This window comes from Galleria mellonella, unplaced genomic scaffold (genome assembly GCF_026898425.1).
Source record: "Galleria mellonella isolate WM207_F2 unplaced genomic scaffold, CSIRO_AGI_GalMel_v1 utg74, whole genome shotgun sequence".
Taxonomy (NCBI): Eukaryota; Metazoa; Arthropoda; class Insecta; order Lepidoptera; family Pyralidae; genus Galleria; species Galleria mellonella.
The window spans coordinates 1,491,321-1,519,300 of record NW_026442147.1 but is presented as its reverse complement, the minus strand read 5'-3'; the positions used below and the strand labels follow the sequence as shown (position 1 = coordinate 1,519,300).

The following is a 27,980-nucleotide window of genomic DNA, read 5'->3' as shown; positions in this document are numbered from 1 at the left end:
TAAAAACTGTTAAATTTGTATATAAATCTACTACAATTTTATTATTTATAAAAAGAAGCAAAAGATTTTTGTAAGGAAAAAGGGGTAAAAGTAATAAAGCATGAAGACTATACAGTAATGTAATTTATTTATATCACTTGTATATGCTTTGTAACTATATGTTTGGACAAAGTAGATGAATGGAAATATGTGCATGGGCACATTTTACACTTATAGATTCCGTTAATTTGACTTTCTGTTTCATTTTCTTGGCTTTGGTTGTCTATTTGATTCTTTGGGGGATGTGCCTTAATGTGGTTTTTGCAGAAACTCAATCTTTTGAATCGGGCCTAAAATTATAAACATTTTTCATATTATTAATCAGTTTTATGCAAAAGGTATATATTAAAATAAGGCCTACGTTTATAGTCTAATAATATATTGTCTCTTGTTTTAAAAAGGTTTTTAAATAGAGCGACTCATTCGCATCTTGAATTAATAATATATAAGAGATATTTATAAATTTTTAAGAAATTACAGAATTAAGGATTATTTTACATTATCTACAATCTATTAATGCACCTTAATATTAGTAAAGTTTTATATATTTATCTACTTTCATGCCAAATATCTTGCAGGGTAGGCAGAGATAACTAGAGATGATAAACGTGTATCTTTACACCATCTCATGCATGCGCGCCGATTCCGGAGAGTCCTTCCTCATATATAACACGGTCTATTTAATCATAAAAGTATAGTCTAAGTATCCTACATCTACACTACATCTATCTATTTTCCCTTTACATAATTGTTTTGTCCAACTTTTATCTAACATTCATTCCATATGCTTGTTCCAAGCTCCATTCCATAGTATGTCCTTTGTCATTTTTATACAGACACTTTAATATCATCTTATATGTACATATGAGTATAAGTTTAATTAGATTTAAAATGCACATACATTACACTGCATGCAGCAGTAGATTTTTTCTTTACCATTTTCTACATAATACTCATCATTTGTCAATTTTATATTTTCGACGTCTACTGAAGTAGGTCCCACGTCATTATTAGTGCAGTGAATCTGAAATGAAATATGTAGTTAAAAATTAATTAATTGGATAATAGGTTATTAATTTAATAATGAAGATTACGTATATGTTTGTATATATCTATCTCTAATCTAAATCTTAGAATATGATTTTGTTGTTATTTCATATTGAAATTTATATTTTAAGATACTTAATTTAGAAAATAAACTACACTGATAGGCTTATTAAATAGATACCAACCTTTTGATGGTCCTTCAGTCCTTGTTCAGACTTGTATAGAGCAGCACATGCAGCACAAGCAAATATTTTGTTTGTTTTATGGGTTTTTACATTAAAATTTTGTGGCAAGTCTGAAATATAAGCCAATGACATGAGTTTTTAGTTCTCATTAGTTTCAGTGTTTGTTTCACTTAAGATTCGCGAATTTATACAAAAAAGATTTATCAGGTAATCAGTCAACATTTTAGATAACAAAGTTTGTATAAAAAATGTACCTATAATGCATTTGTGTACAATGAATATCATTCTTGTACAAGTACACTTATGGCTAGAGTCCACGAGTTGGAATGAGACATCAGACGTCGCTATCTTATTCTATCTCATGGACTCTTATCACTAGCGAAAAGATTCCATCAATGGATTCGTTTGCAACTTGTCTATGGGGCCTGATCCGATACTGGGCTACGTTTATCGTTTTGTGTAACGCAGATAGAAAAGGAATGCTTTGCAGATTGAAATCTGTTCAAGGATAAGAAATTTCCCTTTATTTACTAAGGTAAGAGTTGTTACTAAATACTTACTTATTTTAACAACTGAAACGGCAGTTTTCACAATATTAGATTCTGCGCGTTTTTGTTTAGTTTCCAGAACATGTATATGTAGCACCTCAGTGTCTGTAGTCACAGTATCAGTATTGTTTGAACCAGATTGAACTGAAAGACAACAAAGATAATTTTTTGTAACTGGATTTTTCTAGAAAATGTCTTTTCAAAATTTTACTATTATTATTAAAACTGATTACTTTTTGTTCTTTTGCGAAAGAAATTCTTAGTTAAAATTTTAATAAATAACTTAATAATAATAGACCACTTACCATACCTATCCTTTTTATATCGAAATTATAACTATCGTATTCTAACATTTTTTTATTTAATCTATTTATTTCTGAGTAAGTGTTTATTCCGATGCTTAGCTAATAGAAATCTAATTCTTTTGTAATAATGCGTTGTTTAAGTAATATTGAAGTGACTATTTAAATACGTAATTTAACGACTTACAACATAACCTTGGGCAAACACATCCAGAAGTTTGTGTACCTATTTGGAACATAAACTTGTTTTGTTAGGTACATATTATTTGTCACGTATTTAAAAAAGTGTCAAGTATTTAAAAATCTGATATAAGTGTATTAAGAATTGTTTAAGTTAATAAACAGAATCAAATGAGAATTACCTGCATGTATGTGTTTTAGTAACATATCTGGAATATGGACAAATCGCCATTGATTATTTATTAATCTTATTTGGCCGGTAACTAAGGTGGGCTTGGATTTACCAATAATGTTTCCTTGCAAGTCTTCCTTTTGTTTTACCTATAAAAAAAAAAATATGTTTGAAAAGTAATTCATTTTGTAACGAAGCAAAATCATTACTACCGACGGTATTAGTGTGTTGCCCTCTGGTGTCATTCTTATGAAAAGAGGATAGTTTTAAAATTCACAAGATAATGGATTTTAAAGTTTATAAATAATAGACTTCAATGTATGTTACCTTTGTGACACATAATTTGGCACTCAGAATAGAAGTTTTAAATGCAGGCATTTCAATAAGCTGTGTTATTAATAATTCTGTTGCTTCAAAATCTTTAGCGTTTAGTGGTTTTTCATTACTGCCTGTTAATAGTGACTGCTCTAAAATGCTGGTAAATTCCATTTCATCTAGGCCAACACTCTCTGCAAAATTTTCAAAATTTCAATAAGTTAAAGATTGCACTAATAAAATCTAAGCAATAAAAATGAACAGTGTAATCTTAATGTATTTTAAGTAAGATTAGTAACTTTTTATGACAATTGTATTTTTTAAGAGGTTTTATATATAGATTATTTATATTTATGCAAACTAGAATGGTAAACAAGCTGACAGCCCACCTGATGGAAAGTGATTACTGCCGCCTATCCACATACCATGGACATAACAGAGTATCCTTTTTTTGCCCATGATACCCTTCATGTGTTGCCATTTCTAAAGACTAAGGTACTATGTCTCTAGACCTGTATCTCTGTGTGTTATGTGTACATAATTAAGTGTCAGATTATGCTTTGAATTTGCCCAAAAAATATTTAAATTTTATATAAAAAAAATTCTTTCCAAAATAGCTTATTACACAGATAAATACATTTATAGGAAAATAAGCTATTGATTTCTGTTTGTAATGCAAAAACACTACAATTGCCATACAACATAACTGTGACATGGTTTTTTAATAGGTGATAATGGAATGGTAACCCTGCTGCGTTATCGATATACGCTGGCGGGGCACCATCGCCCCATGGATAATCACACTATAGTTTTTGATGTGTGCTGATGTACTAGTGATTACTTACTTGCAGATTGTTGTGATGATTCTTCACATGAATCTTTGGAACGAGTAGGTGCTATCACATCATTGGTATCATTGTCGTCGCTATTGATAACTTCATTACCGCCAATTTTCTTTTTCTTTACTTTTGCAACTAACTTTTTGCCATTAACTGTCTTTCCTAAAACTATTTTATTTGGAAAATCTGAAATTATAATAATATCCGTATATTAATTTTAATTCTTTTTTAAAATTTATTTTATACTGGCCATTTAATATCTATTATGAAAAACGCTGAAAATAAAAAGTTTGGTTAAGGGTATAATAAATTCTGTCAGCTTTTTAAATATAGCAATGAAGGTACACAATACGACAGCATAAATTACCTTTGAATGATAACTTAGTTTTAATCCTTAATACATTGTTATCTTGATTAGTTAAATCACTTGTATCATTGTTCATCACAAATATTTTTACATTTTCTGAATTCTCTTGTTCATTTTTCCCAACCTTTATTTTTTCTTTATTTTCTGTAGCACTTGTGACACTAGGTAATATCTGATTATAATGCTTACTTTGAATTTGTTGTGAAGTACTGCACTCTGTAAAATTCTATTTTCTATTAGTCTAAATTCTTAGTAAGAATGTGGATTAAACATTCTTTTTTATTTTGTCTATAACTTCTTTCTTAACGCAAGTATAGATATATGTAGTTGGTATACTACTAGTTGTTATAAGACCATCATTCCTTACAACAGCTCTTACTAAACCTATTTTTAAAACTGAGTGTTATCCTGATATTGTTCATATAAGAAGATTGTACCCTTGTAAACAAAGATGGGTATGGTATGTTTGTGTTTCAAATAGTTTCAATATCACAATATTGGTAGAATAATAATTTGTTATTTGTACATATGCATTTTACCTTCTTTATCGGTAATTACGAAAGGTAAGTTCTGGACATCATCGTCATCACACCTGATTACATATTCTACTGTATCTTGTTGGACAGGAAAATCATGGGGAGTCTTATCATATTTGTTTGTATTTTTCATTTTCACAGAGCTGAAAAACATTTTTAATGTTTAATTTTAATAATATCATTAATATTTAATATAAACCGTTAACAAGCTACATTTTTTTTTTTTTAAAGAATATATCTAGTGACAGTTCAGTCAGTAGAACATGTTGATCCATTAGTTTTTTAAAAGTAGTATCTCATAAGTTACAATCTTGGTGTTATTTAGTTGGAAAATGTGTATAGATAACTGCTTATATTCGAAAGCTGGACTGAGTAAAAGGAAACTAAGGTGTCTGAAGTAAAAGTTTATAAAGATAGAAAATACTAATGAAACGAAGTTGTGAGACATAAAATTCAATAACTTGTTTGTGTTACACAATACTGATGTTTCGTAATATTAGGTTAAGGACTTATCATTTTGTTTTTAAAATAAAGTTATGATACAGGTTTCCGATTTTAGGCTTGTATTTTTAAACTTACCTACATTCCTTTTTTAAATCATAACTTTCGTTATCAGTTTTCAATTTTTCAATTAATTCTGTAAAAAAATGTATATTTACAAATGTATTACAAAAATATTCAAATGTCACAAATGCATTAAGGTAATTCTATTAAGGATATTTTAAAACTGATTTAGCATAATATTTAAATGTCTGATACTAAAAGTATAAAATACACAAATTGGGAGAATAAGAGAAAAATATATTTTAAAAAGACATAAAAAATAATAATAATTAATGAAAAAGTGCATACTTTCATCAGTTGATATGTCACGAAGTCCTCCCATTGTATCAAGCATAAATATTTTGTCACTGTTTTCTAGTAAAATCCAGCCCTTTTTTTCTAATTGTGAATACTGTTCATCATTAAGTGTAATCTGTAAAATTGGTATTGGATTTAAATAATTGATATTTAAAAATTGTGTATATACTGTGTTTCAGAATTGTTATTTCATCAATATTATATTTAATTGAAGTTACATGTTTTATTTACATTATTATGTTAAATAAGTGAAATATTACCTCTGTGTAATAATTATTGATATCCTTATTGATATTTGTATCCACATCAATATCCATTTGTGTATTGTTTGGTTTGTATTCCTCATCTGATATATCTTGATCCATCTGAATGAATAAAATATGTTTTTTATACCTGCATAATCAGTAATAGCCACAATGGCAAACACCAGAAAGAGGTGACTAGGTTGATATGATATGATGAATCATTAATGCAAGTGCAATATGTTCTATGAGCATATTGCACTTGCATTAAAGTCTAATAATACAAAAAGTTGTAAAACATTTTGTGATATTAGGAAAAAAGATCATGTTGCATCTTTTGTTTTAGAAAAAAAACATTCAAATCCTAACTTACTTTACTGGGATACTTGTTGAGCAACATGTTGGTAGTTGGTAAAGATAATTATCAAAATTCCATACTATATCGTGTACTACTATGACATAATATGCAGATTGGTTTAGCAAAAGAATCTATTCCAATACAGAATTAGTTACTTAAAGAATTATACAGAAGAAATAACATGTGCATGTTTTTATTAAAATTTTAAAATTATCCAACATGCATATGATTTAAATTGTAATAATAATGATAATATTAAGCGATTTTAAAATGCATGTCTAAATGCAATTAACAACATTATATAAAAAATTTACAAAAGATTAGAATTTGTTTTATTCAATATATAATTCTATGAATACTGTATATTTTACATTTAGACTTATACACTATATCTATATCCTAAACATAAATTAAAGTGATATTAGGGATTGTAAAATGATAATTTACTCACATGATTATTAGCTGTATCATTAGTAATTGATTCAGATGGAAGTAAGAAATTATTGGCATATAAATTGTTTGGCCGGGGAGGTATTATCAATTGATCTGAAAAAAATCATAAATGTATATTATTATTTAATTAAAAAAAATATTTTAATTATATACAATGCAATTTATTCATATAAATATATTATATGGAAACATAATTTTTATGATACTTAAAATATCAAACAATAGATGGCCCACTTGATGAAGAGTACAACTTTTCATCAGGTGAGTTGTCACCTATAGACATGACATAGATATTTTACAACTAAAATACTCTAATAATAAATATTTTGCGTTTTATACCAGTTTAATAAAATTTTATAGGAAATGATTTAACAACAGACTTACACACTATAAAACATTGCTTTATTCAATTGACATTTCAATACTATTTTATTAATGGGTGATAATGGAATGGTAACTCTGTCTACACTATCAGTATATGATGGCAGAGCACTAGTGAGAGTTGACATATATGAATGATAGCTGGTCAGTTAGCCCATATTGACGAATTCAACTAGAATTAACCATGATGGTTTTTATCAGATTATAGAGTAAGATTTTGAAGTGCCAAAGTTGTTACCTACCAGACAGGGGGGAAAGAGATTAAAGAGAGTAATGAGGTCAAATAGCTCCATTACTAGCAATATACCCTGTCAAATCGACCACCATGTGGTTCCTGGAAACCATAGTGGTTAATTCTAGTTAAATTCGTCAGGATGGGCTAACTGACCTGCCTTTTCATCCTCACCTATCATTTCACATTGGTGCTCCGCCAGTGTATACCGATAGCGCAGGCAGGGTTACTATACCATTACTATCACTCATTAAAACAAAAACTTACCAGACACAGATATAAGTTCAGAGGAATTTTCGACATCTACATAAAACTGCTGTTGCGTGACATCATACACTGTGCAGGGTTGTACATCGTCAAGAACTTCCTTAACATCCTGCACTTGGGTTACGTACTGGACTTGTCTATTAACTATAAGAAACATTTGAATAAATAAAAAAAAAATAGTGGCGAATGTGCCATGTTTATTTGCTTTGTGTTTGAACTTACTGAGAAATGTGCCATCTTCTTGAACAACAAAAAATTGATTAGATGCATCATCGACGTTGTTGGTTGACAAATATTCATAAGTTCCGTAATTATTTTTATCCATTCCTGAATTTTAATGACACGCATTTAAAAGTATAATAAGTAAAAAAACACCGATTTGCATTAATTATTATATATAAATAAAGTACCTACAATTTTTAAATAGGTAATTTCATTTTTATATTGAAAGTATGAATGTTTACAATTTATTAATAACGTCAATGCCATAATGATGTTAATGACAATTGTGGCTTGATACGTGACATTAGGTAATTTTTTTTCGTTTCCAATGTGTTCACTAAATTTTAAATTGCACCTGCATTTATATGAACTGTTTTTTTTCCTATGCAATTTTGTTATGGCAAGGTAAAATCAAAAACATAATTTATAGTAGCGAAAGCTTCACAATGCACAGTATTTCGAATAGCATGCACATAATTTTTCAATTCCACTGTTTCATAAGTAGGTGCTCTAAACTCGCCGATGACCATTAATTGTACAATTTCATTTATCATAAGATCTTTTTCAATACAAGTTGCTTGAGCGTCCCAGTCATTTAAATGGAATCTGGCAAATGTTGCATCACACCGTAGGAATTGCTTAACTAAAGGCAAACTAAAAGCGCAGCCATAATAAACTACGGCTCCATTACGTTCGAGTAATTTCAGCATTACATTTTCATATCTACCTCCTAAACAGTTTAACGCTAAAACAGGCCTAGACAATGATGTGTTAAAATTCGTTAATTCTTCAGCTTCTTTGAGTGTACATACAGAAGTAGCTCCAAGACTTAAAAGGTTCTTCTTAACAATTTCATATCCGCAGTGATTTGCTACTATGTTATAAGTATTTATACCCCATGCTTTACATAATTGTATTATACATTGTCCACAAGGGCTGTTAGCAGCGTTTTGTATAACCGTGTCTCCAGGTTTTAATATTCTGAAATCTTTTAACATTCTGTAAGCTGTACAGGGAGCTATGGTAAGCATGGCGGCCTCAGGTAATGGTAGATTTGGCGAAATAATATGAATATTTCTTTCATGATAAATTCCGTAATAACGCCAGGTGCCAAGTAATCTTGATGTCAGTACTACTCTGTCTCCTGGTTTTACTGTACATACATGATTGCCAATTTCCACTACTTCACCAACACCTTCGTCGCCTCCAATTGATGGTAGGCAAGGTAAGCATAGATTTTTTCCTGAAATAAAACGAAACAATAATTGACACCTATTCAGGTGTAAAATTTCAATGTATACCTATGTAGGCACTCATTGAAATACCAAAATCTGTTGCCGAGGAAAGTATAGAATAAATATAACGGGGGTTAGTGACCCCTATTGTTGACTTATATACTTGTATACTTGTCAGGTTTTTTTTTATGGATGATAATGGAATGGTAACCCCGTCTGCAGTATCGGTATACACCGGCGGGTCACCAGTGCCGGATGATTTACCGCAAAAAAGACACTATTTGTCGTATTTCCTCACTTACAGGGCACTTCCCTCGATAATAAGTCGAGTCTGGGGATTCTTGGCGTCGATACATCTAGCGACGTCCAGTTTTGCGGTCATCTGGAGGAAAAAGCTAAGAACGCTTTCAAAAAGTTGGGGGTGCTCAATAGGTGAGACGGTATTTCACGCCGGAACACCGCCTGAAGCTGTATAAAGCACAAGTCAGGCCACATATGGAATACTGTTCTCATTATGTCACTATATCACACATATATCACTATGAACAGGAGTGCCACAGTACCGACTCCTTCCGTTAGATCGCATTAAATGTCGGGCAGCTCAAATTGTTGACGATTGGCGCCTTACTGTCCGACTCGATCCACTGAAACTGCGGAGAGATGTTGCATCTCTGTGCATCTTCTACCGAATTTATCATAGGGAGTGCTCTGAGGAATTGTTCGGATTGATACCTGCTGCTGATTTTCACCATCGTACTACCCGCCATAAACTAAAATTTCATCCCAAACATCTGGACGAGTGGCGGTCCTTCATCGTGCGTTTTTCAAGGCACTTTCTTCCACGCACAACCACTCTTTGGAATCATCTTCCAGCAGCAGTATTTCCGAACCGATATGACAACATAACCATCAAGAAAAGAGCATATTCCTTTTTAAAAGGCCGGCAGCACACCTGCAATGCCGTAGGTGTTGTGGGTGACCATGGGCGGCGGTAGTCACTTACCATTAGGTGAGCCGCATGTTCGTTTGCCCCGTGTTGTAAAAAAAAAAGATAAGTGAAAATGAAAGAGGTCAGTTAGCCTATCGTGATAAATACATCTGGAATTTAGCATGATGGTTTCCAAGAGGGACCACGTGAAGGTCGACTTGACGGGGTATATTGCTAGCAATGGCTAACTGATAGTCTGCAGTTGGTGGAGAAGGCTTCATAAAATAATATATAACAGGTATTGGTACAGGTGTTGTATATATAATAATATATACAATAGAATGTCAATAATAAAAAAGAATTAATATTTTTACCATTGAGGTTATCTATTCTAACAACAACCCCCCCCCCCCCCTCATACCTGTCAGGTTGACCTCCATATGGTCCCTTTTGAAAACAGATTAACTGATCTGATTTCATACTCACTTATTGTCTGGTACACAGCTGGCATGTTAATAATACAGCGGCAAATTAAATTTAATTCCATAAAAAATAATCTGCTTATTGCATTCCCGGGTTAGAGGTTTTATGTGTCTAATTTTTTAAAGAGCCCAATTATTTAATAAATAGTGCGTTTTTCTAATTTCCATTTATTAATAGGTATTCGAAATTTCAATTATCTTCAGTCATGTCATTTAAGTATTTAGGCACTTAGATAAGTACTTAAATAAAGTATTATATTTTCGTATAAAGTATTTTATTTCAATAAAGTATAGTATTTTCTAAGATATTTATGATTCAAACTATCACTATATTTATTTAGACAAAAGAATAAATATTCAAACCAGATTTAATGCCACTTTTATTGAATTTCATATTTATATATTCACCAGAATGCTTGCAATAAATTGCCAGTCAGTATTAGCATTATTAATTAGATTATTTCATACCTATCTACAAAATTGTTTGAAATATTAAATTAAATTGTTTGTAGTATATTTTTAACACTATGTACATTAAAACAGGATTTGCTATATATATATATATATAAGTTTAAATACTCATATGATACTTTAGGTAAAAGATAGTAAATTATACATTTTACACAACTTTATTATCGTTTATAAGACAATTGCATTAAATATATGGCAATTATGAGCTAAAATCTAGAATATATTTACATCCTGTGAACCCTTTGGAGGTAAGGGCATTTTCTAAGGCTTCTTTATAATTATCAAACTTCACCATTTTATGGACAGGACCTTTTAACTTATTATCACACATTAATGATATAAGATCATTCATCATTTTGTCTTTATCTGTAGGATTAGCTTGTTCATTCCAGTGTGTCATCCAAAATCCATAAAAAGAAAGATCTTTAAATATAAATGCAGATGTAGGAATGCTAACTGGTTCCCTAGACATTCCACCATATGTGACCATTTTTCCGGAATGTTGTAAATGCCTCATCATTTCTAAAGAGCTTTTACCACCTACACAGTTTAAAGCCAATAATGGTTTATCCACTTTTTTGTCTTTAAATATATTTGTGGACCGTAATTCTTCTTCAGTCAATACATAAGTTGCTCCCAAGTCTTCTAAATATTGTTTTAGATCAGTAATGTCAGGCCTATTACGTACAATGTTAATATTTTTTATACCCCATGCTTTACATATTTGGATAACATTTTGGCCACAGGCACTATTTGCTCCATTTTGTATCACAACATGACCATCCCTTACAGAAACAAAGTCTGTTAACATTCTATAAGCTGTGCAAGGATTGACAGTAAGTGTAGCAGCTTCTACTACTCCTAGGTTGTCAGGCACAACTCTTACAACGTCTCGGGTGAATGTAGCAATTGTTCTCCAAGTGCCTTGAACAGGTTTTGTTACAATTACTTTGTTTCCAGGATTGATACCTTTGACTTCTTTACCAATATCTTCAACAATACCCACACCTTCATTTCCAGGAACACATGGCATATTCACTTTAACAGGATATTTACCTAAAACAATGAAGTATACAATATAATTAATGCAATATTGGAGTATAAATAAAAGAATAATACTTAAAAAATAATAAATACCTGTTTTAGAATCTTCATTTCAGAAATTTAAGTTAGATAATCGAATTGTTATTTACTTTATCTGTAAGATAAATTTTGTTAGAAGTGACTTTGTACCTTGTATGGTATTAATGTCGGCAGGGTTGACTGGTGCGGCTAACATTCGGACGAGTACCTCTTGGCTGCCGAGAGGTGGTATCGAACATTCTCTAAACTTTATGACTTGTAGTGGATCTCCAAATTCATTGTAAACTAATTGTTTTGACATCAGATTTCGCACACCGAGTTTTAGATTAAAACATTTGTTCATGTAACATTTTGACGTTGAATATAGCACTTTTGTGTAAGAGAGAAGAGCCATGCTTTTTACTTGGTTCTGTGGATGCAAATGAATAGGGTATTTTAAATTTTCGACTGCGTAATTTTGATTTATTATTTACAAGGAAATTAATTTATAGACTGAATGACTACTTAATGATAAATGATATGATGACAAGTTTTGTTTTTTTTTAGTACATTTGTTCCGTTGTGGAACAGGCTAAGGTCGGAGACTATGCTGCCTAGTCTTCAATATGATAATTAGTCTGGAATGATGTGACATGATGACAGCTGTCAATATTTTTTTAGTACGTTTGTTCCGTTATGGAAAAGGCTAAGCTCGGAGACCATGTTGCCTAATGTTAATATTACTTAAGATGTCAATATTGTTAGCAACGAACATAGTCCATAAACTTAGTCATTGATTATATGTATTTGATTTTTCATAAATGAAGAGAAAAATATTTAATCCGTAATTTAGATAGATCTTAATAGAAGTTGAATCACCATTAGAAAACTACATTCACCCTGAGTAACATAGGCTATATTTATTGCTAGAAAAGTTTAGGGATCCTTACTAAAAATTTAGTAATGTAACTCAAGGTGTAAAAAAAAATGTTAAAAAATATCTTTGGTCGCCTGCGCTGCGGAAACTATTGGTGTTAGAACAAAAGTATGTTCTACAACATTGAAGAAAATACCGATTACTACAAAAAACTTTGCGATATCCCTTTCAGCCTCAAGATTTTTTTTCTCTCAGATTAAATATATTTTCGTGTTTTGGAGCCAAGCCATTTTGCCGGCACGCACGAGACTACTGCACCACCTAACCGCTAAAATGATTTCTTATTGGCTGGTTTAGAATCTCACTATCATGTTATTTCAGCTTCGTGCGTAAAAATGAATTGAGCGCGGTTTTAGGATTTTTTAAAGTTACAACTCACGCCCGTATCGTTCAGGTCTGAAAGGGATATGTCTAACTATTATCGTTATGTCACAATAACCACTTTTTAAAATGTCGTAAAAATGTCCACCCGTGCGAAGCCGAGTTGGGCTGCTAGTTGTTAGTAAAGTTAATCGTCAGACGTCAACTTATTGTTCTGTGACAATTTTATTAAACAGTAATAGAAAAAACAAAGGCACAAAGCCATACATCCTAATCTTCTGTGTGTAAATTTATTAATAATTTCAAATTAATCCCATTCGTGTTTCTATCGTGAAGCAGTTGTATTTGCATGGCTGTGTTTCAGTTTGAACGGTGGGATATGGCGTGAATTTACTGGGTACAGAGGAATAAAACCTGAGTCATCAGGAATGGCAACGTATGGGGGGTATCATGGGCGAAACAGTATACTCTGTTATGTCCATGGTACTGCTCATGTCTATAGGCGACGGTTACCTTTCATCAAATGGACCGTCAGCTTGTTTGCCATTTTAAGTTGATTAAAAAAAAAAGTACAACGTGTATATTATTTGCAACTATTTTAAACTTTTTCACCGCTTAATTAAATTTCTGTTTTGCCAAAGGTTGACTGGGAGAGAATGCTATATAGTATTAAGTCCGCCTTTTGTAGCAGACATTTTTTTGTAATGTGGTCAATAAATAAATAAAAAAAAAAATAAGGAAAAGGTTAAAGAGATTTAGAATTAGAAAACTATCAAGTTGGAATTATTGGTAATGGGGGTCTAGCGGTCCTGTACAATGGTTTCCAAAGCATATGAACCGACCTTGGAGGACTGTGGAGGTCGACCTAACAGGATATATTGTTGCATATTGTAGAGACTAATGATGTCTTTACTAAGAATCCTTTGCTTCTTATGAACAATGGCGGGGTTCGTAAAAAACATGATCTTTTATTTTATTTGTATTGTACTTTGGTACTTCTTATCCTTACTTCTACAGAGTCGAACTAGGCTTTTAGTAAATAAGTGCAATCTTTTACATTATATTATTTTATTAATTTAGTTATGTAAAAAATTGCTGTGTTAATTTGCAAGTCCAACAGCTTCATCGGTTAGGAACTGGCTCACCCGGATGTCTAAATCCTTTCGTACTAATGGTGCTGTAGCCGTGGGCAGCGCAGTAGTTTCTGGTGGTGCCAGTTGTCGTTTTGGAGCACGGAATCGACGAGCACGTGTCAGTTGCCAGGATGCTCCGGTGTTTCGTAATCCTCCAAGAGTTACGCCCATATCTTCGTCTACAGCGGCTAATGCAGGGTGAGGAACGCTAAAATTTTTAACGGATTACTATTATTATTACCTATTACAAATGTAAATTTTTGTTAAGATTTTTGTTTTCACCCTAACTTGCTTAAATACCTAGTTGAAGCAATTTGAACGAAATTTAACATATACATAAACTTTTTCTTGAATACTGCGCTACTATACTAAATCATGCGGGATGGAATAGAGTAGTAATTTGTATTTTATTAAACGCATTATGCATAATAAGATATTCTGTAGTAATTCTATTTTTAAATTTGTTTATTTACTATCCCATAGTGATGGATGCTCGCAACCGTGCTGGTGCTATTACTGATGAAGAAACTGATGAAGAATTTTTCTTTAAGCCTGTAAAAAAAATCGTAGGTATATTTTCGTTTCTACATTATAAGTACTACTCATAGTAAGTTATTTTTAGTTAATAAAATAGGCACTCACCTGAATATTTAACATTAGTGATAGAACTACGATCTTTCCACTTTTGGGAACAAACTGGACAGACCGACCGTCGAATAGACCATCGAGGTATTTCTTGTGTTTGCGAAGTGCTAATTTTTTTGAATGCTGGTATTTCGAGTTGTGTCTAAAATTAAAAATTTTAAGATAAATAATTTCATATTCTGCTTGTTTTAATAAAAATATTGTGTAGAAATAAATGATCAAAATATACAATAGAAATAACAAATGTTCTTAATATTTATTAAATGTAACGCATACCTATCATTCAATCACTTAATGAAATTATATGAAAGTTTTATTAAAGTATACAGTGGGGTAAACTATAAGTTATTTTTTATTTTTATTCTCTAAAAGTAAAGTCCCAATTTGATCTTATAGTAATGTAATTTTTGAGGTATAATTCAGGCCATTTAAGGCCAAATTAATATTTTTCGATAATTTTAGTTAATTAATATATTTTTTTTTTATTCAACTACAATGGCAAACAAACAGACGCCCCACCTGATGAAATGTAGTAACCGTCGCCTATAGACATGAACAGTCTCATAGACATAACAGAGTATACTGTTTCACCCATGGTACCCCCCCCCCCCCCCCATAATTTGCCATTCCTGAGGACTAAGGTAAAGTATATAACAATATCTCTATGCGCTGTAAATTTACTGCTATATCCCACCCTTCAAACCGAAACACAGCCGTGCGAACGCAACTGACTCACGGTAGAAACACGAATGGGACAAAAGTACCCAAGCAAAAGACTTTTGTAAAAGTCTCCCTCTGGTACGATAGTTTAGCGAAAATATTATGTTGACAACTGAAAACGAAATATTCTGTTCAATTCTGTTCTGAATAAATGTCATTACTAACTGACCCGGCAAACGTTGTTGTACCATACCATACATTATTTGTAGAGAATATTTTTTTAGTTTAATAAAAAAAAATAGCTAACACTATAAGTGTGTGGAGATGTAATTACAATAGAAAGAGGAATAGGCGGATTTAATGCTTAGTAGCTTTCTTTACCAGTCAAGTTGAACAGTAAATCACGTACTACATTATTAACTATCAATTCAGAATTTAATTTACGATATAGGTGCAATTACAGAGATGTTTATCGGGGCAGGAGCAGAGGTGGTGGTGAAGGCAAGGATCGAGGGTATATCCATGTCGCGCCGGGTCGATATCCTGGAGACGCGGGAACGAGATATACTTCGCTCTGTCATGCGTATACTCAGACCGTGTACGCAGGCTTCACTTGATTGACTGTTGAAAGATGTGAATTATTATTAACATATAATGCTACATGTTGAGTTTATTAGAATAGACATATACCATACTGTATCAGTCGTTAATTGTCCATTGCTGAACATTAGAGGGTTTTGGCAGTAATTGCCACGCTTGACAGACGGGTTGGCAACCGCAGTTAGACATTGGAGATGTTTTAAGAGGGACGCTGCTACCCATTACTCGACGTTTAACTTTATTTAGTCATTTCTGACGACACCCATATAAAAGGAAGGGGTAGCCTATTCTATGCCGGGACCACATGGCAATAGAATAGACGTATATTTAAGTATTTTGTGAAATGTGGCTTTATTGTATGATAATATAACAACGTAAGATGGTTTTATAACCACTTGACTTATGTCAAAGGTAAGTAAGAGGAACAAATCTAGATATATTTTTTTTCCTCTATTAACAAATTAGTTGAAAAGTTAATAAACTTATTGGATAGCACATCGGTCGAATGATTTCTAAACTTGAACGATGTTTGAATATAATTGCTTTTAAGAAAATGTAACTACTAGAATTATATACCATTAATTCTCAATTTGTCCCATATGACAGCTGATGCCTCAAATGTAAAATTGTTTCCCATATCGGTTCCGAGCATTTTATAAAAATGTTTATAATTTTTAAATTGATCAGATTCTAATTACGGCAATTTAAAGTTCGATATGTACGAGTATTAGATGTCAATCTTTAATAAGATATTGTCTAATCAATAAATGTTATAGGCACTCTAATAGTCTAGTCACTTACCCATGCACTCTACTGCTACTCAAGAAAACTGTGAGAAAGTTGTAGTTAATACACGTAATTGAATCGAGAGTGAAAGTTAAGTGGGAAAACGAGCATTTTTTGCTAATGCCTCTTTGTCATCCTGATACAGTAGGTATCAAGTACATGCGTAATTGTGTAATTATCATAATTATATAAAATAATACATAATTGAAACGTGCCGTTGTTACTACAAGTAAAGTTATCAAAATGATATACGCTTTAAAATTAACAGTTATTGTGATAATAATTACACTAGTCATCTCTTACACGCAGATAAATTCTTGTAGATGGGTAGGTAGGTGTGTTGATTTAATGAACAATTTACTTATTGTGGGGGGGGGATTTAACGTCCTCATTGCTAGCAATATATCCTAACAGGTTGACCTTTATGCGGTTTCCCCTGAAACTATAGTAGGGAATTCGTTACGATAGGCTAACTGACCTGCTTTCAACCTCATCTGTCTCAATCAATCTCTCATTGGTGTCCCGCCAGCAAATACCGATGGCGCAGGCGAGGGTTACCATTCGATTCATTCCCATTAAAAATCTACTTATTGTATCTGTAGTTTTTGGTAGTAGGCATGAGTATATAGTATTATCATTGAATGATGAATGCTTGATTACGATCCAGAGATCCCAAGACTTAGGCTAAACCTTTAAATTTTTAAATTTATGCGGTTCGAAAGGCACGTACCTAAATCCAGAGGTCTTTGAGTATAATAAACGCGGCTTAGATACTATTAATATCAGAGGGCATAATCCACGAGAAGGAGCCAGTACTAAAAATTAATAGACATTGACATAACTCACTCATCGGAGATGTCATCACGAGGTAATTCGAGTGTTTGATCTTGTGCTTCCTCTTGTAGCTCTCGACTACGTGCTCGTACCATTTCCAACAACATTGTTTCATTACCCCCTAAATTGTCTGGTCTGTACGTAAAGTATAAAGTGATTTATTTGTTGATCTATGAGTTCGTTCTACTATGTTTTACTAAAATGAATTTTATTATACGTGGCACAACAGCAGGACAGAGTAGTCTGTGGTGTCATGGTGTTGTTTATATTTACAGACGATGGTTACTTCATTCCAATAGTTGGGCTTAGCTTAATTTTTTTTCATGTGTTTCACAAAAATAATAATAATTCTTTACTAACTGCATTGCATGTGTATCAGTGCAGCTGTTGTATACCTCACTGCGTTGGGATAGCAAAGAGGTAAGATACCGAGGACTAGATACTTCGGAGTTACATAAAGATTCTTGTTGGTTCCCTCGTGCCTTCATTAGCAGGCTTGAATATGGAGAAGAATCGTTGCTCATAAATGAGATACGACGTGGCTCTTCTTCCTTGGGCCTTAAAAATAAGGAATGAATTTAAGTCAAAGTCATGTATTTTTCAGCTTCATATAAACTTCGCATGATATAAGTTATAAATTCAATCTGTAAAATCGTGTCAATTAAAAAAAATTTTTGGCTACAGTTAGCTATTAATTAACCTATCTAATTTATTATATGAACGGTGGTTAGTATTTATCGAACTGAAAGCACTTGGAAAGATCAGTGTCAGTTATCAATATCTATTATGTGATTGTTATACTGAACACAATGCCAGTAATCCACAAAATGTTTTTGACTTAGGGATACGTTATGTCGACTCAGAAGTCAGCATAACTTATTCGTAGATAGTTTAACGAGCAGTAATGTCAGTTCGTGATAATCAATATGGAATTCTTTCGTAATTTTGTCCAAAGAAATTATATGACTATTTGTTTCTTTTAATTAAATGTTTATGAGCAACAGTTGTATCTTGCGGTATTGCTTGCATTGTCAGACTCTATTGAAATCCGTTCAATCATTTAAACATGATTACTATTAATAGCCACAAATATCTTTATAATAGTATAATAGATTTTTTTAGTTTTTACTTGATTTTATAAAATTATACGTCGAATATATTTGTGTGGATAGGTAGTTACATAAACAAATTGAAAACGTTAGTTATTTGATTATAATTATTTTGTTTTATTTCACTATCATTAGTATGCGTGCGACTGCCAACACTTGAAAATTGACTTATTTATTACCAGAAGTTTTACAACTTTCCGCAAAATATTACCTAGTTTAGTAAAAAATGCAAACATGTAAATTGTATATATTTTCTTGCACATTTTATGTAGTATAGCATTAAATTTAAAATGCTTACTTTTTACTTTTGTTCCATCATCGGTTAAAAAAATTAAAAGCTGTAACAATAGCTTTTAGAGACGTCGAAAGTAAACGACGATCGTGAAACGTGACTACTTCTGTATTGGTTTGACTTTTTGAGGGTCTGTGAGTCACGGTGGAGATGAGTCATCACATTTATTACAGATAGGTACGGATTTAGCTGCATTTTGTCAATTAGAATTCAAGAAGAGTAGATTGGATATAAATAATGGTAAGGATAAGGCCATGTCGTTGATGACGAAGCAAACTGCATCAACATAACGCTCTAGTATCAATTTGATAGCTACTATTGTCGCTTATGATAGTAGACCCTTTGATATTTTAAATACTTAGAAATAATTAAAACAAATGAATTGGATTTATAAAATGGTCTTTTTAAAATTCCATACTAAAATGGTACAAAAGAACTCTTATTATGCAATTTTGTCACGGCAGTATATTTCAGAAAATATTTATGATATCGTATAATATCATAAATATTTTCTATATATGTATATGATTTATAATGAAATGTGTAAAAATACCATTTCACTTACTGCTAAAATACAGTTTAATTTGAAATTTTAAATTTAAATAAGCAGAAATATTGTTTATGTGAAAATCGTGTAACTTCTCAATTTTATAATTACAATTTTATATAAAATGGAATAGTTTTTATTGGAGACCAAGTGAGTCATTACTTGTACAAAGAAAAATGGGCGCTCCACAGAAGTTGCAGTTTCAGTATTTATATGTATAAGACGAGTTCGTCTCTGATTGAAGCTATTTAAAAATTTCTACGAATGATTATTACATAATTAAATTGTATGAAATAAGGTAATTATGAAAACTATTTTATTTTGGTGTCGAATATACATGATGGTGATTCATATCCGCTTACTTTCTTATTATCACTGAAAACATTGTAGCTTGTTTTTACGAATAAAATTAGTACTATCAGCATTTTTACATATCAATTCAACATTAATTGAACCAAATTAACACTACTTTTATGTAATTTTAATACGATCAACACATGTCATATATAATGTCGTCGCCGTATACTCTGTTTTTTTGATTGTTACCTCCTGGCGTCTTAAAGGCTTAACTGATTACTATAAAACTTAGAATACACGTACTATATGGAATGGAAAATAACGTAGGCGAATTTTTTACCCTAGTTAGTGACTACATCTTGTTTATGTGGACGAAGTCGCGGGTAAAAGCTAATTTTTAAATATTTTTAATCAAACTATGTGGGGGGAGGTGGATTGTTAGTAATGAGGACACTACCATTGCCAGCAATATAAGGTATATTCAGGCCCACTTCTATGAAGTTTCCCCTGGAAACGATTGTGATGAATTCCCGGTGACTTGGTCACAATGGGCCAACTGACTTGCTATCATTTCCACCAATTATCTTTCCCTGGTGCTTTGTGTGCGTATACCGATAGCGCGTGCGGGGTAACCATTCTACTATTATTCATTAAAATAATATTGTCTGTGTATTTAGCATAGTACTTAAATGTACCTATATAGGCGTGGAAAAAATATGAGAGTTTTATTTATTTTAATTAATAAAACATCCAAAAACATATTGGACGCACTTTAACATGATATTACAAATCTTTATGTTGTTATGGTCTTGAAGGTATTTAATTTATTATAATACCAAAAATCTTTTAGTATGTAATTTAATAACATTTCATATAATAATAATTAAAATAAAATTGCAATGAGATCAAAATTAAAGATACAATAGTAATGTATAAAAGTAGAATGTGAACATAAGTTGTAAAATATACCTATCTTGTCGCATGAGTTATCGGTTAAAATGTATTCAATTTAATTGATTAAAAATATTTGTAATTGTTAGTAATTACGAGTTTGACACTTTACACGTGGCTGTAACTGTATTCTTTTTTAATTAGTTACAGCCACAGACTTTTGATAGCGATAAACCGAACAAGTACTTTAAATTATAATTATGTAGTCAATTACGTGTTTTGATGTTACAAAACTTATTTTTATTAATAACTAGTTGTATTTCGTAGCTTTATCCGCAAAAGTCAGCATATAAAGTATCCTATGGGTTCAGTTAAGATATAACCAACACGGGTACCAAATTTCGTTCAAATTCAGTAGTTTTTGCATAAAAGGGTAACGAACATCCATCCATCGTTACAAATTTTCTCATTTATAATATCAATAGGATAAACAATATCTTGTATGAAATCTTTCCGACCGTGCTATTTGTAATACTGTTCATCTAATCTATTAACGTAAATAGGCTAATTTCTATTAAGCTTAATTTGTGGCCTAAAATTGACACTCGAAGTATAGTACTGAAAATTAGAAAAATTTAATTTTAAGTAGTAGGCTGGTACTTTCTTATTGAAATTATTTTTGTGTATGGAAAAGTATATTTATTAAGAAAGGCTCTTAGACAAATTATCTTCTAAAGAGCTGCTCAAATATTATTCGATAATACTTACGTAAAAATGTGCCGTGAGGAATATAATTTGGAGTAGCGTGCTTTCCAATCACCATCTTTTCGCCAAGAGGATTCAATATTCCTTAAATAAAAAAAACATTAGTAGATTTATACTTAAGTAATTTACTCAGTATTAGGTATCTATTTAAGTCAGACAAGATGATGATAATGAAAACTCATAAAAAGAATAAAGGTGCAATAAAAAACCCTTTCGACAATAACACTGAATGTAATTATTTGATTGATTTGACAATAAGTACCTATTTGTTTATAAATATATCTAATAAGTTTCATATTATGTAAATTTTAACATATTCGTCAAGTATCGATGAAGTTAGATGATTAGTAATGATTATAATCATCATCATCATCATCATATCAGCCGTTAATTGTCCACTGCTAAACATATACGTATAGACAATTTAGAATTGTAATATCAACTTTTCTTTGAAAAAAGGAACAGTAGAGTGTCTTGCCCGTTCCACTCAGCTGAAATTGCATTCCGAATGGATGGTACAATCATATGAAATGATTATTCAAAAATGCTTAAAACTAAGATTACTTAAATAAAAAATATTCTTATTCTTATATAAACATAGTGAAAAAAAAAGACAACTGAAGAAACGTTTCCAAAGAGGAAGAGCAATCACCTCAAATGGTCACTAAGGATGTGTTAACCCTATTTATTGTGGACATTAATGGACGCAGGTGGCACAAGATTGTTCTATATAACTGCATATGGGGAGCTGTGTATGTTCAGCTGAACTTAGTTATCATGATTAGTTGTTTTCAGTATATTCCCAGCTCGATTCGTTGTAAGGAATGGTGATAGTGTATCATTTAAAAGAATTAAGTATTCATAAACGTCTAACGTCATTTTGCACTAAACCTGAATTTTTTATAAACATATAAATGAACATGTAGTTTACTTTCGTTACTAAATTGCCTGAGACAATGTACAATCGAACTTAGCATAGCAAATTAGTAATAAAATATTAATAAAACTTTTCCAAGTATGTAACCACAAAGTACGCCCACTGTTCTTGCAACTTGCTTCGTATGTTTGTACTCGTAACTCTTCAGATACCTAAGTGTAATACGAAGTAAGCACATAACAAGTCGAAGGTCGCAATTCTGTGCCAAGACCCAACCATAAACGGACATTAAACCTTATGAATGAATCGTAATATAAATTGGATGGTTTTTGTGAGCTATTTTATGCCGAGTATATTACCAAATAGTGTTTTACCTCGACAGTAAGTATTAATTATATTAAACCTCAATAATAGTTTACACATTTCAGACGAAATGTATGTGTGGCATTTTTATTTGACCTTCTTTTGCAAATAAAATTGTCAATAAAACTTGTATATATGTTATGTAGGTAAATTGCATTGTATTACATTTTAGACCTTATATTGCGAGCCTCCTGGTACAGCGGCAAAATTTGCTAAGCTATGGTGTCCAAATTTATTTAGTGAAATAACAAAATGTATATCTGAATAGATCTTAAGAAGCTGTAGTGAATATTGATGGCAAGGCCTAGTCTACGATAACATATGAATATAAACATCTTTTAATTCAATTCGCGTTTAATACTTGTTTTACTAAAACATTGTACTGCTAAGTCTGCATTTTGCGACAAAAATAATTATTATCTAATAGAGTAGTTAGAGTCGGTAAATAAAGAGTAAATTAAGATATAAAAATTAACAGTAAAGAGCAAAAATAACTTTAGGAAAAGAACAGCTCTACTGCCTATAATTATTTTTCGGAAATGAATATAAAATTAATGATAAATCACATTAAACATACTAACTGCATTTCAAATAGTTTTAAATTCGTAATTTGTTAATGTAATTCTATTAAAATGTCACAAATATTCCATAATATACAGATTTTGTATATAATGTACTTAGTAGAATTAGGTATATAGAGTCTTTTTGATTAGAGATAAGTGACAGTAGATAATGTGGTGGTAATATCGTAATGTCGTATTCCATAGAAAGAGAATGTCTGGTATTTTTATTCAGATGAACAAATATGTTATATTCAATATCTTTGATTCTTAATATTAAAACGTCAAAATTTGGTAAATATTTATTAAATAGCGTTTCTAACCTCTTATCTATAATGTATTGAGAAATTATCTTATTTTGGTTTATAAAGAAAATTCATGGATTTATACATTTATACTAGTTACGTTGGAGGGAGGGCATTGGTTTCATCCTTTTAGGTCAACCTTTACGCGGCCCTCTGGAAACTATCTAGGCTAATTCCTGGTAAATTTGTAGCGATGGCCATCTAACCTTAATTTGTTTCTACCTATTATCTTTCATTTCAAAACGTTTAATTTTCATTAATTAAAACAATACGTTTTTTAGGTATTGCCTTCGAAAATAATTAACAGAACATGGAAGGTTAGTGGAATATAGTCTAAGTGATCTCTAAACTTGAAATTAATGTGCCTTAAGCTGTGTTTATTGCAGAATTTTGAACTTGAATATCTCAGTTATATTACTTAGTAAAGTAGCAATAAAAAACGACGCCTCAGGCATACAAAGTCATCCATACTATTTACATATTACAAAAAATATTACAAACATAATATATTTAAAATAAGATTGTAGAATATTCAATGATAGTATTGCACGGGTGATAGATGATAAAATTTACATAAATTTAAATACCTATGACCCCGATAGGCATTTACTATATGAGCAGTAGCGACGAACTTCCTGTTCCATAGACATTTAATTAACTAATTCATAAAAAAAACATTTTCTCAGCTTTCTTCGATAGTGGAACGATCTTTCCTATTGTGACCTTCGAAGACTCTGCAACTTGCAATTGGTAGATATTGTTCATTATTAACTATGTTGTAAAATATATGTAAGGGTTAGTTATTTTTCCAATTTAGCTTGAAATACTGATGACATTCTATGAAGTTACTATTTAAGATATCCCAAGTTTATTTTTGTTATATTAATTAGTTAAGTACCAATTTGCAATTCCACTTACACCAATTTGTGACTTGTGTTTGTAACAAATTGTAAAAAAAAAACATTTTTTAAGAAAGAGTATATGTGTTTTCTAATAATACCAATATTTTAACATACTCTTTTTTTTAATATTTTTTTTTCAACAAATTATTGATAAAAATTAATCATGTTTCCATTTCCAGAAAAATATGTATGATAAACTTATCATTTTTATATTGCTTCATGAATATTGTATGTAGAGATTGTAAACGTATTATTGCAAAAAAAAAGATTAAATTCACTTTTTATTAAAATGTATTTTACTAAGTCAAAGAGTCAGAAAGTTTAAGGAAATAATCTAGGTACAAATTAACAAAATTTGTCGTTTTATTATTATAAACTATTAATTTTTAACTGCTGAAAAGATGTTAGCCGTGATAAAATATATACATGTATTAATGATATATTTTTTACTATGATTTTTAAAAGGTTCATGATTTGACTGTATTTTTAATTAAGGCGTTTTCTAAAGTGATATCTCGTGAGATATTAAAGGTGTTTCTTATTAACCTAGTAAAAGTTGACCTCGCGCCATGATGTGAAATTATCTCAACCTATCTAGTTAATTTATGACACATTTTAAACGATCATTAATTATAGTATTTGAGTGAAAATTATAAACAATTATCATCGTCATCATTTTAATTATTTTTTGTTGCGTATGATCTCTTTCACATCATTATACATTGAGTCTTTAACATAATTACGACATAATATTCGCGGTAATGCCCCTAGTATTGTTCATGTTATAGGCAATGGTGGGCCTTATATGTCAGTTACATAGAAAAAATATTTGAGTAAACTATTGGAAAATTCATTATCTGTATTTTATATATGATATCATTACAAAACATCAGACGGGTCGTATGGTATGTATATAATTAATAATTATACTTAACAATACAGATGTAATCATAATTCTAATCACGCAAGGTATAACGAAACGGGTGAGGTAGGTAAAACAACTTTAAAATAATAAACGTGCATCACAATTCAAAAATACAAAGACAAAGGGTAAAGCAAGGAAAGGAAATAATGTCTAAACTGCTCAAGCGACCGCACGGTTTGTACGAAATAAAAATATTTTCATATTTTTATTATGTCGCAAAAGTTGTTTAATTTAATGTAGGTACGTCTAATAGTTAATACGAGTATATTCAGGACTAATGAATATTTTATACTACGTCTATGATAATACCTAAATGAGTATTCGAGCGAGCTTGCGAGTTAGATTATCACTCGGATTTTTTTTGTTATCGGCACATAAAAGACCGCGGATACTATTCTTAATTTATGGTTAATGGTATTTTTGTTTTTAGCGTTAGCTATATTTGAAATCACGATTAGTACGAAGTTGGGATAGAATAGCACTTGGCTATCATTGAAAACTGAAATATTTACTATTTAAAAGTAAAAAAGAAAAAAAAAAATAGTTTTTCAACATGAAACCAATAAATAAATATACTTATTTATTATTGATCTACGCCGTACTCACTGTTTTGTGATTACTTGTACTGTTTGTTTATATCGACTTCCTAAATTGAAACGCTTGGTGTCACAAATAGGAATAAGTGCGTACATTATCGAAAAATAAATCGTTGATCTACAATAATTAGAATTTTTTAAATATGTATGTAGATCTGTTCGTGCGTAATAAATGTGATAAAATAAGTCTAATATGTGCCTAATTAAAATAAAATGGATTATGAGAGATAGTGTTTTATTATTTTTTATAAATGAACAAAATTTAGAAAATTAATTAAAATAAGTTCGTTTAAATTGGTGAAAATAATATATTTACTGAGGAAAAAATACAATCCTGTTTATTGTTTTATAATTAGTTGAAAATCACACTAAAAACAATACCTTATGTATGTGTTAGGTACTTACATTTATTGTTTTAGCAGCAATAAGTCAACGACGTGAGACTTATTTAGTAACGTGATTACCTTGGAATCTATTGACCTGTGACGAGTCAAGATTGTGCGCGTTTAATATAAGTATATATAATATTATTCTTGCTTGGATAATGTTTACAGTACATGCCCATATAGTGAACGTTACATAAGAAGTGATCTATTCTACATGTTTAAGATTTTCCACAGCATTGATAGTAATAATGCCACTTTAAGAACCTATACATAGTATTCATATAAATAAGATCCAACTGAAAAAACACCCTAATTAGATATCGATAGAGTGCCTTTTTAGTTGAGTCTAGAGGTTACCACAGGGGTACTAATCCACTCGCTAAAAAAAAAACGCCTAAATAAGGCACACATTCTGGTGTAGAACAAGTCTTTTTTGGCTAATATCCAACTATGCTCACTGGGTTTAGTAGTAGTAGCATTTAGTAATGGGAATTAGTAACCTCATTATTAATAGTATAGTCTGTTAGATTCACCACGAAACACGATGAACTTATTGTGGTGAATTCCTGGTGACTTTTTAACGTTCGGTCAGTTGACCATTAATTTTCACTTATCATCTCTCACTGGTATTCGATCAGTGTAAACTAGTGTAAGCACAGACAGGAATATTTTTATCTATTATAAAAATATCCACTAATGAAACCAGAACAATATGACAATGAATAAGTAATTGATTTGATGGTCTGCATACTCGCATTATATAACATTCAATTCATTTATTAGATTTATTGCGAATGTCTAGGGATTAAAAAAAAAAACATATAAATTAAATACAGATAATTGACCTCCATTATAGCTGCAGATACGATGTTTTGTATACCTACTTAAATAAGGTTTTGGGTTCGGTTCCTTATTGGATAAAGCTAAGAAACAAAGTTTTGTAATTTGGATTGTGTTTGGAAGTTCTAGATTGTATGTTTACGTAGTAGCTTATAATGCACGGTATTCTAGTCTTGGGATCACGCATTATATATATATATATATATATATATATATATATATATATATATATATATATATATATATATATATATATATATATATATGATTTGGAATAGCTAACAAGCTAACGGCCTAACTGAAGGAAACAGGTAACCGATGCCTGCAGATGTAAACAGCTTCAAGGACATAAACAGAATAAATTGAGGCGCCTATAGTGCACTCCTCACGAGTTGTCATTTTGCAGACCACGTTGTACAAAATTTATTTATTTACCCTTTATTGCACCACTTAAAGGATAATACAAAGATAAATGTATATTACCTTTATGAAGTACAAAAGGCGGTCTTATCGCTAAGGTAATCTCTCCCAGACAACCTTTGGGTAGAGGAGAAAGAAAAAAGACGGTAGCTAATTAATTAATTATTCCTACTAGTATAAGAGAAGGAAAATATAATCTTAAATGCATGATTTGATGATAATTATAACTATCTCCCATGCCCAGAAGTTGGACGTCAAGGCTTGT

At 31.0% G+C, this 27,980-nt stretch overlaps 3 protein-coding genes and 1 long non-coding RNA gene across 7 annotated transcripts; 1 reads left to right on the top strand and 3 right to left on the bottom strand.

The window, feature by feature from the left end:
- Nucleotides 1-105: 105 nt before the first annotated feature.
- Nucleotides 106-7,847, bottom strand: LOC113515935 (uncharacterized). 2 transcript variants are annotated; one of them, XM_026900231.3, is made up of 16 exons: nucleotides 7,739-7,847; nucleotides 7,547-7,651; nucleotides 7,325-7,468; nucleotides 6,443-6,537; nucleotides 5,652-5,756; nucleotides 5,383-5,506; nucleotides 5,110-5,167; nucleotides 4,534-4,673; nucleotides 3,995-4,210; nucleotides 3,634-3,813; nucleotides 2,801-2,982; nucleotides 2,484-2,622; nucleotides 1,832-1,963; nucleotides 1,272-1,381; nucleotides 941-1,063; nucleotides 106-329 (listed from the first exon to the last, which is right to left on the bottom strand). In XM_026900231.3, the coding sequence occupies exons 2-16, from the start codon at nucleotides 7,647-7,649 to the stop codon at nucleotides 129-131; spliced, it is 2,052 nt and encodes a 683-aa protein (XP_026756032.2). In that variant the 5' UTR covers nucleotides 7,650-7,651; nucleotides 7,739-7,847; the 3' UTR covers nucleotides 106-128. The 2 variants fall into 2 exon arrangements, with proteins under 2 accessions (XP_026756032.2, XP_026756031.2); XM_026900230.3 differs by lacking the exon at nucleotides 7,739-7,847 and having other exon boundaries at nucleotides 7,547-7,688.
- Nucleotides 1,381-16,039, top strand: LOC128202060 (uncharacterized). 3 transcript variants are annotated; one of them, XR_008253584.1, is made up of 4 exons: nucleotides 1,381-1,806; nucleotides 14,166-14,313; nucleotides 14,599-14,681; nucleotides 15,902-16,039. It is a non-coding gene; the product is annotated as an uncharacterized LOC128202060 (long non-coding RNA). The 3 variants fall into 3 exon arrangements; XR_008253582.1 differs by having other exon boundaries at nucleotides 15,884-16,014; XR_008253583.1 differs by having other exon boundaries at nucleotides 14,095-14,313; nucleotides 15,884-16,014.
- Nucleotides 7,923-12,274, bottom strand: LOC113515936 (enoyl-[acyl-carrier-protein] reductase, mitochondrial). The gene is given in 3 exon segments (XM_026900233.3): nucleotides 7,923-8,789; nucleotides 10,891-11,718; nucleotides 11,896-12,274. Coding segments are annotated over 3 exon segments (1,920 nt in total). The 5' UTR covers nucleotides 12,140-12,274; the 3' UTR covers nucleotides 7,923-7,941.
- LOC113516211 (uncharacterized) lies at nucleotides 14,049-23,684 on the bottom strand. Its single transcript, XM_031908745.2, has 8 exons — nucleotides 23,363-23,684; nucleotides 21,545-21,625; nucleotides 18,001-18,198; nucleotides 17,653-17,775; nucleotides 15,882-16,041; nucleotides 14,758-14,902; nucleotides 14,589-14,667; nucleotides 14,049-14,323 (listed from the first exon to the last, which is right to left on the bottom strand). The coding sequence occupies exons 1-8, from the start codon at nucleotides 23,365-23,367 to the stop codon at nucleotides 14,083-14,085; spliced, it is 1,032 nt and encodes a 343-aa protein (XP_031764605.2). The 5' UTR covers nucleotides 23,368-23,684; the 3' UTR covers nucleotides 14,049-14,082.
- Between the last annotated feature and the right edge of the window lie 4,296 nt (nucleotides 23,685-27,980).

Bases quoted from the DNA above. Each gene is read 5' to 3' on its own strand.
- LOC113516211 (XM_031908745.2), bottom strand. The intron at 18,199-21,544 runs GTAAGTATTATC...CTTATTTTTAAG, and splicing joins TCCTCACGGCACATTTTTAC to GCCCAAGGAAGAAGAGCCAC. The intron at 14,903-15,881 runs GTAATTGCACCT...TTTTAATTTTAG, and splicing joins CTGCCCCGATAAACATCTCT to ACACAACTCGAAATACCAGC.
- LOC113515935 (XM_026900231.3), bottom strand. From the start codon at position 7,649: ATGGATAAAAATAATTACGGAACTTATGAATATTTGTCAACCAACAAC. The intron at 5,168-5,382 runs GTATGCACTTTT...ATTTTTTTACAG, and splicing joins TGACATATCAACTGATGAAA to AATTAATTGAAAAATTGAAA. The intron at 1,382-1,831 runs GTAAGTATTTAG...CTTATATTTCAG, and splicing joins CGTTTCAGTTGTTAAAATAA to ACTTGCCACAAAATTTTAAT.